This window comes from Ichthyophthirius multifiliis (genome assembly GCF_000220395.1).
Source record: "Ichthyophthirius multifiliis unplaced genomic scaffold scaff_1120509250868, whole genome shotgun sequence".
NCBI lineage: Eukaryota > Ciliophora > Oligohymenophorea > Hymenostomatida > Ichthyophthirius > Ichthyophthirius multifiliis.
In genome coordinates, this window is record NW_004086422.1 from 2027 (window position 1) to 17780 (window position 15754).

Sequence of the window (15754 nt, forward strand, 5' to 3'; positions counted from 1 at the left end):
AAGTAATAATATTAACAAAAAGAATTAACAGTACTTTTAGCAAGAAGAATAAATAATCAATAAAAATTTAAAATGGCCATAATCTATTCCTATAAATTGTAATTATATTTTTTATAAATAAATTAGAATATTTTTATTTTTTTAGATAAAACAACTATTTGCAAATATTATTAAAAAGGTATTAAAAAATAAAATATTTTTTAACGAAAAAATATACAAAAAAGATGGAAAATGTAAATATAATCAAAACTGTAATTTTGCTCATAGTGAATAAGAAAAAAACTAAGTAAAAAACATATAAATAATATATAGATATCAATTATTTTATTTTAAAATAAGATATCGGAATAAGTTATATAAGAGATTAATAAGTAACGTAGAGTTAATAAAAAAATTAATGTTGATAAACCTTATTAAAACTTCGCTATATATTAATAATACGTAATGTTATAATATTACTAATAATTAATGTATTAATTTGCATTAACAAACTAAAATTATGTGTTAATCTAAGAATTTATCAAACAAATTGAATTTTAAAATTTAGATGAAAATATAAAAGTTGAACTTTCATAAATTAAATAATTAAATGATTAGACTAAATTCAAAAAAGCAGTAAAGCTACTTAAAAAAATATGCTCAAGAGAAGAATCAACATAAAAAGAAAAGGAAATACTTAATTAACTTTAAAATTATAAATGAAAAAAAATTATTATATATTTATATATAAAGTGTGCGTATTTTTTAATTAAATTTTAGAGTTTTTAAATATAAAGATTAAGTTTATATTTTTTATTAAATTAAAACAATAAAAAATATTCATTTATTTTTTCAAAAACTACAATATTTATTATTTTTAGTAAATTCAATTTATATAAAATTTAAAATTCTATAAAATATACTTTTTTATAAGTAATTTATTTTATTTAAATAATATATTTAGTTTATAATAAAAAAATATTAAGATAATAAATACTAAAATAGATTTTCACTATCAATTCTCCTATTATTTTTTTTAAACAATTGGGTAACTCGCACAATCAGCTAACCCACACATATTTGTTCCTCTTTCAATCAAAAAATATCCATTTATTCCCCATTCCGGTCCCCAGCTATTTTTGACAATATAATATAATTATCCACTAATACTAACCCCATATCCTACAGCTAAAACCGCGTGATTAACATCGCTGGGTTATTAAGAACAACTAGGGCTTGAGTATACACCACTTCTATACTAAAAGAAATCATTATTAACTTAATAGGCTATAGAAATAGGCCCTTCATTTGCTAATTTATATAAAAGTTCATTTTCATCTTAAAAAGTAATATTATATTATCCTTCTAATTTAGCGCTCACTTTTGAAGCGTCAAATGTACAGTTTCTAGTAGCGGCCATATAGGGGTAATCTTTTTCACTTTCAAGCCCGCCATTATAGAAAATATATTCAAAAGCTTATGATGGTAAACCTCCTTTACATCCAAAGTTATTAAAATCTTAAGCACAGTCAATTAATTATTGTTCGGAAAGAATGGGAGGAGGATTTCCATTTTTAAGAGCCCAATGTGATTCTACAGCTCCTGTAGTAGAAAATGACCAACATGAACCACAACTTCTTTGATTTTTTACAGAAGTAACGATTCCATATTATCTCCAATCTAATGCATCAGGAATGCTGGTCATATTGTAATTTTTAAAAGGCTTAAATTATTTGTTTGTAGCCGAACAATTCTGAGGAGATGTATAGTGTGCTAATTCTTCTGGGAGGTAAAATGTGAATTTGTTTATTCCCATTTAAAATGTAGAATTATGATTTTTGTTATGTTCGATTATTTATTGCAACCTTTATTTAAAAAAATTGTATCTGGGAAGATTTTAATCAGTATAATTGTAATTATAGAACTCAAATATTTTAATTAAATCTGATTCTGAAGGTTTATATAAACCAAAAGTTATTAAGTCTTATAAAAGATTAAGTTTAGTTTGATAAGTTATTAAGATAGTTAATATTAAGATAAAAATTATTATAAATTTTTACATATATACTATTTATTATTTAGTTCTAATATTTTTTATTTATTATTAAAATAATATATTATAAATTATAATTATCTATTTAAATGATTTAAATTATATTGTTTTTTACTTTTTATATTTAAATAAAAATTAGTTTTAATATTTATATTTTTAAATTTAAATTATAATAATTATTAATTTTTTTGATGTAATTATATATTATTTATAGATTTAATATATTGATTTAATATTCATTATAATATTTTCATTTTTTTGCTAAATAAAAAAATAATATACTATGTGTAATTTATAAATAATTTAAAATGAAAAAAACATTAAATTTAAATTACAAAAAAAAATATTTTTAAAATATATAATATATAAATAAAATATAGAGAGAGGAAAAAAAAATATTTAATATTTATAAAAATTAAAAAAAGATATTCGATTCTATATATTTAATATAAATACTCAATTTAATTAAATTTTTTTATTATTACATTTTTTAATTTACACATCATTGAAAAACGGTTTAGTTAATTTTTTTACAATAATTTTAGATTTTTGAATACTTTTTGATATTTTACTAATTCCTAAAGAATTATTATTATTATTATTATTATTATTGTTATTATTATTATTATTATTATTATTATTATTTATGTTTTTTTATTAAAAATTAGTATTATTTCTTTAAATATTCAACTTTGAAACAGTATTGCATCTACCTATTTATCTATTATTAATATCCATACTTTTATTTACTGATAAGTTTCTTTAATTACATACTAAAGGTAAATTTTTATTTACAGAAGCAGGCTTTTTTGTACTAAACGATCTATATTATTGTTATTATTATTATTATTATTATTATGGTGTTTTTTATTAATTTGAAATAAAAAGTTGATTTTGTTAAAATAACTAGTTATAAAAGTCATTTAATCTATTATCTAAATTAAAGTTTGTGATCTAAGTTTTGCTTTCTTTTGGAAGTTAAGATATACAATTTTTAGCTTCTGCATATTTTTACTGAATTTTTCGAATAGAAGATGATATTGTCTCATCTAATTCTTATAATATATTTTTTCCTTATTATAATTTTTATGCATTATTATTTTCTTTTACGATTTTTTCTAATAAATTTTCCTTGTTTACATCAAATGATTCTTATTTTTGGATATTTTAAAACATCTATTCTTGCTAAAATTCTGCTATTATTTATTATATTTTATCTTATGTATCTATATTATAATTTAGTGGAGAGTCGTTTATTTTTAAAGATTATTTTACAATTGTTTTTTAAATTGTTTTTGGTGATTCATGGCCATTATGTTCAATCATCTTTTGTTTATATTTTTTAATTATAGATTATAAATGTAATATTATTATTAATATATATATTTTCAATTAGAAATTAATAATATATATATATATATAAATTTTAATTTTAAATAGAAAAAAATAATAAGAAAATTATATAAATAATTATAAATTTAAATTTTAATTATTTAATAGATTAATAACTGAATATTTTGTATTTTCGATTAAAAAATTTGATAAAAGGATAATAAAAATATAAATTTAAATAAATGATAAAAATAAAGAAAATAAAAATGAAATATTATAATATTAAAGATTTAAAATAAATAAAAATATATAAAAATAATATATTATATTTCTAAAAAATAATAATAATTAAAAAATATATTAAAAAAAAATATTTATATATATATTAATAAAATAGTATTTTTTATATATAAATATATATAAGTAAATATATATTATATATATACTAATATAATATTTTTATTATTATTTAAAAATATAAAAATAATAATATATATATAATATTTATATTAATTAAAATATATTTATATTAATATATATTTATAAATTTTATATTTATTACTTATTATTTATGTTTAGTTTTTAATATTATTGATTATATTTTTTTTTATTATAAACTATTTTTTCTTAAATTATTTTTTATATGTAAATTTATTTGAAATATTTAAATAAAAATTCTAAATTTAAATATTAATTTTTAAAGTAAAAGTTGTTTATAATGATTATAATTATATTTAAAAATATTTCATTATTTTTAAATAATTTTAAGATTATATTTCTAAATTACATAAAATAATTTAATATTTCAAAACAAATATACAATTTACTTCCTTAAATAACCTTTATTATATATTTTTCATTTTTTTTTCAAAATTTACTTTATTTTTTTACTAAAAAATTTATAATTAATAATTTATTTGTTTATTTTTCCATTTTCTGGCTTAATTAAAGAGTTGGAAGGATAGCGAGTTTACTTTTTTGCTACCTTCAATAAATACACGACATTAATAATACCTTTTGAATAATCTGTAAGTTAACAGTTTTTTTAAACTAATATAAAGGCATACTATTTGTTTTTAAGAGATCTAGAGATCATTTGATTTCTTCTTTAATTTATTATTATTTTTGTTTGAAATTTTTTTATAATTATTTTTAGTGAAAATTTTTATTTTTAAAAATTCCTTTTTTATGGTTAATTTTACCAATTAGTTTTTTTTGTTTATTTTCAATAATTTTCAAGTGTTATTTTTAATTAATTATTAAAAACAATGTGTTTGTTTGAGGCTTTTTTTTTAAGACTGTATAAAAGAATAATTAATAATACAGTATTAATTAGACTATATAAAAGCAGTTAATTTTCTTTAGTTTTTCTCTATAACTAATATTAATAAAAAAAAATTTAATTGTTTTTTTTTTTTTTAATAGAAGATATAAAGAAAATCCAATCAAAAAATAGAATAATTTAATTTAATTTAATTTAAAAATTTCATTTTTTATTTAAACTAATTATATCCATATTTTTTTTAGAATTTTCCTTTATAATTTGTATTAAAAAAAAACCACTAAATTTTTATTTTTCTTTAATAAATTTTAAAAAAATAATAATACTAATACACAAATATTAAAAAAATCAAATTATTTATAGAAAATGAATTAATAAGAAATCTATGATGAATTAATAATACAAGAAAGTTCTTAATCTGTAAATTGGTTTGTTTCAAAGAATATTTATTAGGTCATTTTTTTAAGTAAAAATTATGTTGGGAATGATATTGTTTTGTAATTATACAAAAATCTATTTTACAGTATTAAGTATAAGAATATGAAAAAAATAAACAAAGGATAACATGCAAAATACTTAGAAAATTATTTATTCTAATTTTAATATCCCAGATTAATAAATTAAAAAATAAATTCCTATAAATATTAATTCTAAAAATAAAAAATATTGAAAAATAATAGCTTTATTAATCAGCTTATTAAAATTTGATAGAAGTTTACAGTTCCAAATCAATTAAAACTTATTTGTAATTTTACATAAAATGATATCTAGAAAATTTTTGAATGAAAAAATACAACCATACAATAAAAAAATAGGAGCACCTTCTAAAATACCAGAAGAAATAAAAGATTATATTTTATAAAATACTGAAGATATCCTAAAAAGAATTAAAGCTGTTAAAAAATTTATAAGCAATTATTGAAAAGATTTAATTTATAAGAAAATGTATTCAAGATAAATACTTTGTACTCATTTTTAAAAAAATAAAGAAATATAAGATATAAATATGTAAGCATATGTAAACCTGATATGGATTATTAAAATTAATAGAAGCAAAGATATGTATTTGCTTTAGAAATTATTAGCGCACTTATTGATGGATTTATTCAAATTTATATCGATGAAACTGAAGTATAGATTAGTAAACTATGAAGTATAAATTAATTCCAAAAGAAAAATATATATATAGCAAACGAAGAAAATTCTTAAAATATAACAATTTTAAGAGTAATAACTAAGTATTATGAAATTCTGTCAAATGTTTTTTAAAAAAAATATGTGTGAATCAGAATGTTTATAAAAATTCTTATTTAAAATTTAAAATATATGTAAATTAAATTATATATATATATTTATATATTAATTTATATTTATATATTTATATATTTATAAATTCTTATATTTAATATAATTTATCTTCTAATATAGATTATATTAAAAACATATAAATAGTTTTAAATATTTTTTTAAAGTTTAAATAAATATATCTATTAATAATTTGTTGAAGAAACTTTATTATTAAATAGCTTTTTATAGAGATTATATTATAGACATTATAATATAAAATTAATTTATTAAATAATTTCTCTTATTTTTACAAAATTTTTAATATATAAAAGAATCTAATCTTTTTAATAATATGCTTAATTTATAAATATAATTCAAAATTTAATATATTTATAATAATATATCACGAAAACTATATATCATGATAATGTTTTCATAAATAATATACTTAAAAACAAAAAATTTAATCTTTATAAAATAAAATAAAATAAAATAAAATATAAATTAATTTTTTAAAAAAAAATATATTCGAATTAAAATATTTCAAAAATTTCAAAAAAAGTAAAATTATTTATTGATTTCAAATAATATAAAAATAAATAATTTATTTAAAGAAATTAATTTAAATTTATTTACAAATAAAAAATTTAAAACATACTTAATACTATATATACATAATAATATGATCTTAATTTTAAATAAAAATAATACAGTAAATTTAATTAAAATAACAAAAAAAAATATATTAAACAAGTTTTAATATTAATTTTTTGTAAACATATTTTTAATGAAAAATTATAAAAAATTAATAATATATTTATAAAAAAATAATAAATATTTAAAATTAAAAAAAGCTTATTTTTTTTTTAAATATTTTTTTTTTTATTATTTTTTTATTATAAATTTTATATTTTAATTATGTTTTTCATGCAATAGAATATCGACAAATAAAAAACGATTACGCTTATAATAATTAACAATTATGAAAAGGATATAGTTTATTTGCTCAAATAAAAAATTGAAATTGTAAATAAAAATATAAAATATAAAATAAGATTTATATTATTATATTTTAAAAATAATATCTTTTTATAAAAATATTATTAAAATTAAATATGATAATAAACAATTAATTGAATATATTATGCTTTTTGAATATTAATAGTAATTATAAAAAAAAAAAAAAAAAATATATATCAATCCGTTTAAATAAAAAAATGTATATCTTAAATATAAAATATTTTATTTAAAAATAAAAATAAAAAATAGTATTATTTTTTATTTTTATTTAGATATTTTATTAAATTAAAATATAGAAAATATGTATCTTATTTAGACTATTAATAAAAACTGTATAAAAATTAAAAAAAAAATTATTAAAATAAAATTCAAATTTAAAATAAATTAAAATATATATAAAAACAAATAAATTTTTTAATAAAAAAAAACATAATAATTATTATATAATATAAAATAAAATATTAATTTTATATATTAATAAAAATAAATAAAAAAATATATTTTAGTAAATTATATATTTTAATAAGAAAAAATAATAAAATAAAAAAATATAATATAAAATCATTTTAATTAACTATTTTATTAATGTTATTATTTTTTTTATTATTATTATTATTATTATTATTATTATTATTATTTTTATTACTATTATTATTATTTTTTTCTTTTTTCAATTTCTTATAGTATTTATTATTCTAATTCTTATTCATTATTTTCATTTTTATTTTCTTAAACTTCATTTTTATATTCAAATTTCTAAACCTAATCTTCATTTCCTTAAATTACAGCTTTTAATAATTCATCATTTTCAATATATACAAAATTTTTATCAATAACAATTCTCATATTTTTATATTCTTATCCTTCTTCTCCTAAAACATAAATAACAATAATTTATACATTTTTTTTATTTTCTTATTTTAATTAAGATGCTTCTAAAAACTTGATATTTTTTATTTATGTATTTATAATTTAACCACTCAAAGTAATTATTTTTATTTTTTTTATATCTTTATTCAATACTATCTCATCAATTAATTATCTCGTATACAATTTACCTATTCTAAAGCCTATAAGTTAATTCATAGACATAAATAGAGGTATTACTACTGCATATTAGTGTACAAATGCATAAGTTAAATATGATAAGCCTAACCATATAGATGAATAAGCTAACCTCATTTGAATTCTAAATTATAAGTCTTTTACCCCTATTTCATTTTTATATATTGTAAAATTAGAAAAATCTTTTTTTTATATTTGTTTCTCTTCATCTCCTTTTTGGTTTAATTGATTTATAAAAGATTAACTAAAATATGTGTTATTGACTTGTAAAAATTTTAAGTTTGTTTATTTTTTAAATATAAATGATGTTTTTTTTAACATTTTTTTTAATATAAGAAAATTATATAATTTTTTAAAAATTTTTTTATAAAAAAAAAATCTTTTTTTTTTTTGTTTTTTTTTAATAATAAACAAATTTAATTTATATTTTTTAATATTTATTTATTTTTTTGTATTTTATTAATTTTTCTATGCTAATTTATATATTATTTTATCCGCCAATTTAAATTAGAATTATATATAGTGCTTATACAAACAATACTTATAAAAATTATTTTTTTCTTTAAAATTCAAATAAACAATAAACAATAAAAAAAAATAAGAAATGGAAATAAATTCTTTATAACATGTTTTATCTAAAAAAAAGAATAATTCAGATAATAAATTCGTTAAAAAAAATCTATATAACAATTTGCAAAAATAAGATTTCCTATATAACAAAATCAATGTGATTTTTAAAAAGAAGAATTAAATAATTAATTCGAATTTATAAATTAAATGGATGAAAACTACCATATTAAAGTAATAAATAAATATAAAAAATTTATATATAAAATAATTTAAATATAGTAATTAAATGAAAGCATATAATATTTAAAATAAAACTACTATATATAAGACTAATAAACCGAAATATTAAAAAATACAAAAACCATCGAAAAATATTCAGAAAAATTAGAAGTGTTTCCGTTATTAACATCTTAATTGTTTGATCTAGAATTAATAAAGATTTTAGTTTAAGATTTATAGTAAATACAAGAAAAATAAAACCTATAATAATAAATTGAAAGCGCTAAAATTTTATAAAACTTAACATATTGTGACAAAACATATTATTTATAAATATTGGAATAAAATAACTTATTAATAGAAACTTATATTTTACTTACATTCAAAGATAATGAATAATGTTTTTAATGTGTAATCCAAAAAATAAATAATTATTCATATATTTAAATTAAAAAAAGGGTATAAATTCATTAACAAATATAATTATTGATTTCGCTTAAATTAAAGATTTTATTTTAAATTTTGAATAATTTTAAAACAATTTTATAGTTTAATATTAGAAGTTTAAAAAAAACATAAATATATAAAATTGTGTTATTTGGTTTATAAAAAACTTGACATACTAAAACAATTAACAATGTGATTTTTTAATTAATATATTAGATAATTAAATACTAATTCATTATTAAAATAAAAATTATATTGATTATTTAATTGACTCAATACATTAACTAAGCTATCACTAAGAAAATATCTAAAAAATCTTAAATATGAAAAATATTAAAAAATTCTATAAATTTGCACATAAAGGAACCACTTAATAATCTTAAAAAGTATATTAAACAATATCAAATATTACATTAGGAAACGAAAATCAAATTTAAGTATTTTATTAAATAATAAAATATATTTTAATATTTAATAATAATTTTTTTTTTTTAGATATTAATTAATTAAGGATGTGTTGGTTATTTAATTTAAGCTTTTGATAAAATTAATTAATAAATAAAAGAAGAGGCTTGTATAGCTATAAATAATATATTTTGTATGAGTGAAAAAACAATAGATATTATATTATCAAATTAAATTTATACTCAAGTTATTTTTACAAATATTAATTATGGAAGTTTTAAAGTAATAAAAATATATTTTTACTTTATTAATTCTTATAATTATTTATTTTATTTTTTTAAAAAAAGATAAAAGTTGAACTTTTTTATGCTTTAGGTAATCTAGTTGTAAATGCAAATATGAGATAAATATATTAATTATTATAGTATGATATAATAAAGCTATTAGTAGATTCATTATGCTTAAATATTAATAAACTTACTTCAAGTAATTTATCTAGTGTTATTTGTTTATTAAAAAAAGAATAATAATACTAATAATAAAATAAAATATTACTTTATTTATCTTAAATTAATTTTAGGGAAATTTTAATGAAACTTTCTTTAAGTTAAAATAAAATTATTAGTGATAAATGTGAAGTATTGTTAAATTATTTATACTGAATAAAAGTTTAATCTATAGCATTAATTAATATTTATATAATTATAATAAAAATAAATTTAATCCAAAAAAAAATAAATTTACACAATATTTTAAATTATATAAAAAAATAATTTTTTAGTTTGTATTAAATTTAACATTAATAAATAATATTAATTAAACAAAAATAATTTTTGTTTTTATTAAATTAAACGAAATATTATATATTATTTATTAAATTATTTAAAAATATTTTTATATATTAAATTTTAAATATAATATTTTAAAAAAAAGTATTCTCAAAAAAAAAAAAAAATGATTAAACCAAAAAATAATAATGATAATAATTAACAAAAATCCAATCTAAGTAATAGTAAGAATTCGACCATAAAAATTCACATCAAAAATTTGCGTAAAAATAATTGACAAAAGATAAATATTAATAAACAATAACCAAATTTTCTATTAATTTAAAATTTCCTAAAATATTTAAAATCACAGATAACCAATAATAAATATTCAGAAATATGTGACAACCAATAATTGATCATGCCCATATAAGGATATAACGCTTTATTTTTAGTATATGGATTAACTGATATAGGAAAAAAACACACGCAATAGGTTTTATAAAAATTGTTAAAAAGAAAAACCTGGTATATTATAAACTTCAGTCAAATATCTATTTAATTATATTAACAACCAAAAATAAGATTAGTAAAAAAAAGAAATTTTATTTTAAAAAAATAAAATAAAAAGTTAAAAAAGTATAGGTTTTATCTAAATATATATAGAAGAAATATTAGATCTTTTAAACCAGACGGATAAAGATTATAAATTCGCAAAGACTCTAAAAGTAATGAAATCTATATATAGAATTTAATAACAGTCTATATAAAAAATCAATAATAAGATCTAAAACTAATTCAAGCAGGGTTAGTCTATAAAACGCTCGATTTTTAAAGTATTTATTAACTTTAGGTCTCATACTTAATATAATTATTTAACATAAAATTTCATATGATAAATATTTAATCTCGAATATTGTTTTTTTAGATTTAATACTTAAATAAGATTAAAAAAACATTGTTTTAGTATTTTTTTATATATTTATATGATATTTTTAATTATCTCTATAATAAAAATATAAGATAGAAATAAAAATAAAAAAGATAATAAAAATGATATGACTTTAAAGTTCTTGGAGTAATTTAATTACTAAATTATAAATAGTAAACTTATATTAATTAGGGAAGTTATAAATTAACATGGATATCGTAAAAATATTTAAATAATTAGAAAAAATTACAAAGTAATACTAATTTTGTAACTTCAAACTTAAAAGTTTTAAGAGCTATAAAATTAAATGATAAATATTATAAGACATTAAGAAAATGAATTATTAAAAAATAAAATTTAAGAATTTTAATTTAATAAACATATAAAAAATATAATAAATATGAGAATAAAAATATAACATATCAAAAAATAAAAATAAAAATTAAAAGAATTTTAAATTACTAATATATATGAATTATTAAATTGTAAAAAATTAAAATGATAAAATATATATTTAAAAAATAAAATAAATATAAAAAATTTATTTTTATTTAAATATAAATAAATATAAATAAATATATATAAATAAATATAAATATATAAATTATATATATTTTTATTAATTTATATACATTAATTTATTTTATATATATAAAAAAAATAAATTTAATATTTTCTTTATCATTTTTTTAATAATTTTATTTATATAATTTTTAATAATAATTAATTTTATTTATTTATATAGAGGATAGATGATATAATCTTATTAATTTTTTAATTATTTTTTATAAAAACTATTTATTAAAAATTTAAATTCTTAAACAATATAAATCTTATAATAATGAATAAATTTTATGGAATATTAATAATATTTAAATAAAGTATTTTTTAATATATGAATATTAAAAAGCGAAATATTAAATATTAAATAATACTCTAAAAATAAATGTATATGATATAAATTTGTATTCTTGAATTAATTTAAATATTAAAATACTGATATAAAAAATCATTATATAAAATAAAAAAAATTATAATATTTTTTTTAAAAAAAATATAAATAAATAAATGAAAATAAATTTATATCTAATATTAATATAAATACTTAAAATTTTTCTAATTGCTACTAATTAATTTTAATTAAACAAATAATAAAATTTAATTTTAATTTTTATTCAAAATTATTATAGTCTATTTCTTTAGAATAAACACTTATATATATTCATTTAAAGTTTTTTTTTTTCAAAGAATAAAAAAATATTCAGCACTTTTAGACTGCTGAATAAATTTTAATTTATAAAATTAATTTTTATAAAAAATCACAATTTTTTTTTTAATTTTAATCATAAAAAATAAATAAGCATATATTTAATAATCGAAATATATAAAAATTAATTTAATTTAAATGAAACAAAAAATAATTAAAGAAAACAAATAAATAAAATAAAAATAAAATTAAAAAAAAATAATATAATATAATATAATAAATAAAAATATGGATAATAAATAAGACGTATATCTTAAAAGATAATGGTTTATCACATCAAGTAAAGGGAAATTATATGAAAACTATGATATTGATTAGAAGAAAGTATTTAATAATTTATAATTAAAATAATTTAAACTATAAAATTTAAAAATATTAATTTTTTTTTATATCTTTAAACAAAAAATATTAGGTATTAGGAAGTGGTACTTATGGAAGTGTTTTTAAAGCAAAAAAAAAAGACTCGAAAATAATAAGGGCAGTTAAGTAAATACCTAAAAGTAAAGTTAAGAACACTGAAAGATTTAAAGCTGAAATTGATATTACTCGTTCATTAGTAATTTTAAAAAATAAAAAAATATATTATATATTAATTATGTAATGACGAAATAAAAAACTAATATTTATTTATTTTTAAATATTTATTTTATTATATACATTTATTTTTAATAGGATCATCCAAATATTATTAAATTATTTGAAACTTATGAAGATGAAAGAAATGTTTATTTGATTATGGAGTAAAATTCTAATTTAAAAAAATAAAATATTATTTTCTTCTTGAAAAATTTATTAAATATAGAAACATTTATATATATTTTTTATTTTAATTAAAAATACAAAAATAAATTTTTAATAAATTAAATAATAAAAGAATATGTGAAGGAGGTGAATTGTTTGACAGAATTATAGAAAAGGGTCGTTTTTCAGAAGTAGAAGCAAGAAGTGTTTTTACACAAATAATGTAAGCAATAAACTATTGCCATTCAAAAGGAATAGCTCATAGAGATCTTAAACCCGAAAACTTTTTGTATTTAACTAAGCATGACGATTCTCCAATAAAAGTAATAGACTTTGGTCTTTCAAAGAATTTTGATTAAAAAGTTACAATGTAAACTAAAGCAGGAACTGTAAAAAAATAATATTTTTTAAATTATTTAATTTAAATAAATAATAAAGCCTTATTATATATCACCTGAAGTTTTAGATGGAAATTATGATTAATCGTGTGATATATGGTCTGCAGGCGTTATTTTATATATTTTGTTATCTGGAGTTCCTCCATTTTTTGGGGATGATGATTCTGAAATATTACAAGCTGTAAAAAAGGGAATTTATACATTCGAAAGTATTTTATTTTTTAAATATAAATATATATATATATATATATGTATAAAAAAAGTTCCTGAATTCGAAGGAGTATCTAATAGTGCAAAAGACCTAATTTCTAATATGATAACAAAACCAGAAAAAAGATTTAAACCAGATTAAGTATTAAGCCACCCATTTATGAAGGAAGAAATAAAAAATAAAAACAAATAACTTCCTTTAAACTTTAATGCTCTTAAAAACTTCACTTAACACCATAAATTAAAAAAAGTAGCACTAGCATTTATAGCTTCTTAATTATCAGAAAACGAAATTTCTGAATTAGGAAAATTATTCAGATAATTAGATAAGAATGGTGACGGAGTACTAACTATAGATGAAATAAGAGAAGGATTAGCAAATGCCGGAGATAAAAATTTAGAAGAAGTAAGAAGAGTAATTTCATCAATTGATACAGATGGAAGTGGAAAAATAGATTATACAGAATTTTTAGCTGCTACAATGGAAAAAAGTTTATATATGAAAGAAGATAAATTGCACTAAGCTTTCAAAATGTTAGACTAGGATGGAAATGGTAAAATATCTAAAAATGAACTAAAAAATGTTTTAGGAAGTATGAAAAATATAATATATATATATATATATATATATATATATATATATATATATATATATTTATATTATTATTTTTTTATTATTAGATGATTAGTAATTATCTAAATATGATGATTAATATTGGGATGATATGATTAAAGAAGTAGATAAAAACGGCGATGGTGAAATTGATTATAATGAATTTATTGATATGATGAATATTATTAATTTTAAAAAATGATATATGTTCATATATTTTACTTTTTTTTATTTATTTTATTTAATTATTCTTTTTTTTATTAAAAATATTAATATAAAAATTTAATATTTTATAAATAAATATTAATTATTATAATTCTATATAAATTGAATATTTATATTTAAAAGGCTACACTTTTATATTTATTTTTTATTTATATTAGTATTTTTTATATTTATTATTATTTTTTATATCATATTTTTTATTTTAATATAAATTTTTTTATTGATTTTTTTTTTTCGATATTCATATAATTAAAATAGACTTTACTTTTTAACTAATTTGTTTAAAAGTTCTTAAAATTTTTTTGTAGATTATTTATATAAAATAAAAAAAATATTGTATTAATTTATTCAAATTTTATTTTATTCAATATTATCAAATTTTAATATTAAATAAGTATCCATTTACAAAATTACACCAATATTTATCTGTTTTAACTTATGAGATATATAAATTTAATAAACTTAAAATATAGTAATTATAATTGTTTAAACGATTTGTACTTTATAAATAATGTTTTTCATAACCTGGTAAACATTAATTTTCTTCATAATTTTTTCTAATAGAACTAAAGTATTTACCAAAAATAAAGTTACTACTATTTTTTGGTTTTAAAAAAAACTAAGCAAAATAACTTTTTAAATAATAAAAACAAATAAATGTTATACGATATTCAAGATACAAGCTAATTTTATTAATCACCTTAACCAAAAAATTATTGAAATAATTTAAATTAAGTTAAAATTTTTCTTTTACAATTTTTTTTAGATTTTATAAAAAAAATATATGTATTTTCTATATATTATTTTTATCTTTTTTTAATTATTATCAAGGATTAAATAGTTATTATTTTAATTTATTAAATAGAAATTATAAAATAAAGAATTAAATACTTTTATAATATAAATATAATGATTAAATATTTTTTTTTAAATGACTGATAAA

The 15754-nt window shown here is 14.6% G+C and overlaps 2 protein-coding genes across 2 annotated transcripts, besides 47 other annotated features; one reads left to right on the forward strand and one right to left on the reverse strand. All coding sequences in view use genetic code 6, as the record gives it.

The window, feature by feature from the left end:
• Nucleotides 1–994: 994 nt before the first annotated feature.
• On the reverse strand, nt 995–1684 carry IMG5_104510 (papain family cysteine protease, putative; the record flags this gene model as incomplete). The annotated part of the gene is made up of 1 exon (XM_004035113.1): nt 995–1684. The coding sequence occupies one exon, from the start codon at nt 1682–1684 to the stop codon at nt 995–997; it is 690 nt and encodes a 229-aa protein (XP_004035161.1).
• Nucleotides 1685–2617: 933 nt separating this feature from the next.
• Nucleotides 2618–2677: a microsatellite.
• Nucleotides 2678–2858: 181 nt separating this feature from the next.
• Nucleotides 2859–2891: a microsatellite.
• An 828-nt stretch (nt 2892–3719) lies between these two features.
• Nucleotides 3720–3776: a microsatellite.
• Nucleotides 3729–3864: a microsatellite.
• Nucleotides 3769–3904: a microsatellite.
• Nucleotides 3769–3925: a microsatellite.
• Nucleotides 3849–3909: a microsatellite.
• Nucleotides 3926–4476: 551 nt separating the features above from the next.
• Nucleotides 4477–4531: a microsatellite.
• A 1447-nt stretch (nt 4532–5978) lies between these two features.
• Nucleotides 5979–6033: a microsatellite.
• Nucleotides 5986–6062: a microsatellite.
• Nucleotides 5992–6073: a microsatellite.
• A 332-nt stretch (nt 6074–6405) lies between these two features.
• Nucleotides 6406–6438: a microsatellite.
• Nucleotides 6439–6717: 279 nt separating this feature from the next.
• Nucleotides 6718–6768: a microsatellite.
• Nucleotides 6718–6777: a microsatellite.
• Nucleotides 6729–6774: a microsatellite.
• Nucleotides 6733–6777: a microsatellite.
• An 11-nt stretch (nt 6778–6788) lies between these two features.
• Nucleotides 6789–6859: a microsatellite.
• Nucleotides 6790–6850: a microsatellite.
• Nucleotides 6860–7137: 278 nt separating the features above from the next.
• Nucleotides 7138–7192: a microsatellite.
• A 117-nt stretch (nt 7193–7309) lies between these two features.
• Nucleotides 7310–7344: a microsatellite.
• A 6-nt stretch (nt 7345–7350) lies between these two features.
• Nucleotides 7351–7437: a microsatellite.
• Nucleotides 7368–7441: a microsatellite.
• Nucleotides 7368–7443: a microsatellite.
• A 31-nt stretch (nt 7444–7474) lies between these two features.
• Nucleotides 7475–7509: a microsatellite.
• Nucleotides 7481–7514: a microsatellite.
• A 14-nt stretch (nt 7515–7528) lies between these two features.
• Nucleotides 7529–7612: a microsatellite.
• Nucleotides 7531–7617: a microsatellite.
• Nucleotides 7588–7685: a microsatellite.
• A 746-nt stretch (nt 7686–8431) lies between these two features.
• Nucleotides 8432–8486: a microsatellite.
• Nucleotides 8487–8827: 341 nt separating this feature from the next.
• Nucleotides 8828–8866: a microsatellite.
• A 2567-nt stretch (nt 8867–11433) lies between these two features.
• Nucleotides 11434–11481: a microsatellite.
• A 377-nt stretch (nt 11482–11858) lies between these two features.
• Nucleotides 11859–11897: a microsatellite.
• Nucleotides 11859–11898: a microsatellite.
• Nucleotides 11899–11909: 11 nt separating this feature from the next.
• Nucleotides 11910–11957: a microsatellite.
• Nucleotides 11915–11962: a microsatellite.
• Nucleotides 11960–12010: a microsatellite.
• A 12-nt stretch (nt 12011–12022) lies between these two features.
• Nucleotides 12023–12078: a microsatellite.
• A 703-nt stretch (nt 12079–12781) lies between these two features.
• IMG5_104520 (protein kinase domain protein) lies at nt 12782–14848 on the forward strand. Its single transcript, XM_004035114.1, has 7 exons — nt 12782–12948; nt 13037–13180; nt 13297–13364; nt 13499–13754; nt 13804–13972; nt 14027–14566; nt 14655–14848. The coding sequence occupies exons 1-7, from the start codon at nt 12853–12855 to the stop codon at nt 14786–14788; spliced, it is 1407 nt and encodes a 468-aa protein (XP_004035162.1). The 5' UTR covers nt 12782–12852; the 3' UTR covers nt 14789–14848.
• Nucleotides 12785–12831: a microsatellite.
• Nucleotides 12790–12854: a microsatellite.
• Nucleotides 14576–14634: a microsatellite.
• Nucleotides 14735–14773: a microsatellite.
• A 93-nt stretch (nt 14849–14941) lies between the features above and the next one.
• Nucleotides 14942–15016: a microsatellite.
• Nucleotides 14942–15029: a microsatellite.
• Nucleotides 14942–15046: a microsatellite.
• Nucleotides 14943–15014: a microsatellite.
• Nucleotides 14960–15028: a microsatellite.
• Nucleotides 14960–15029: a microsatellite.
• Nucleotides 15047–15754: the final 708 nt, after the last annotated feature.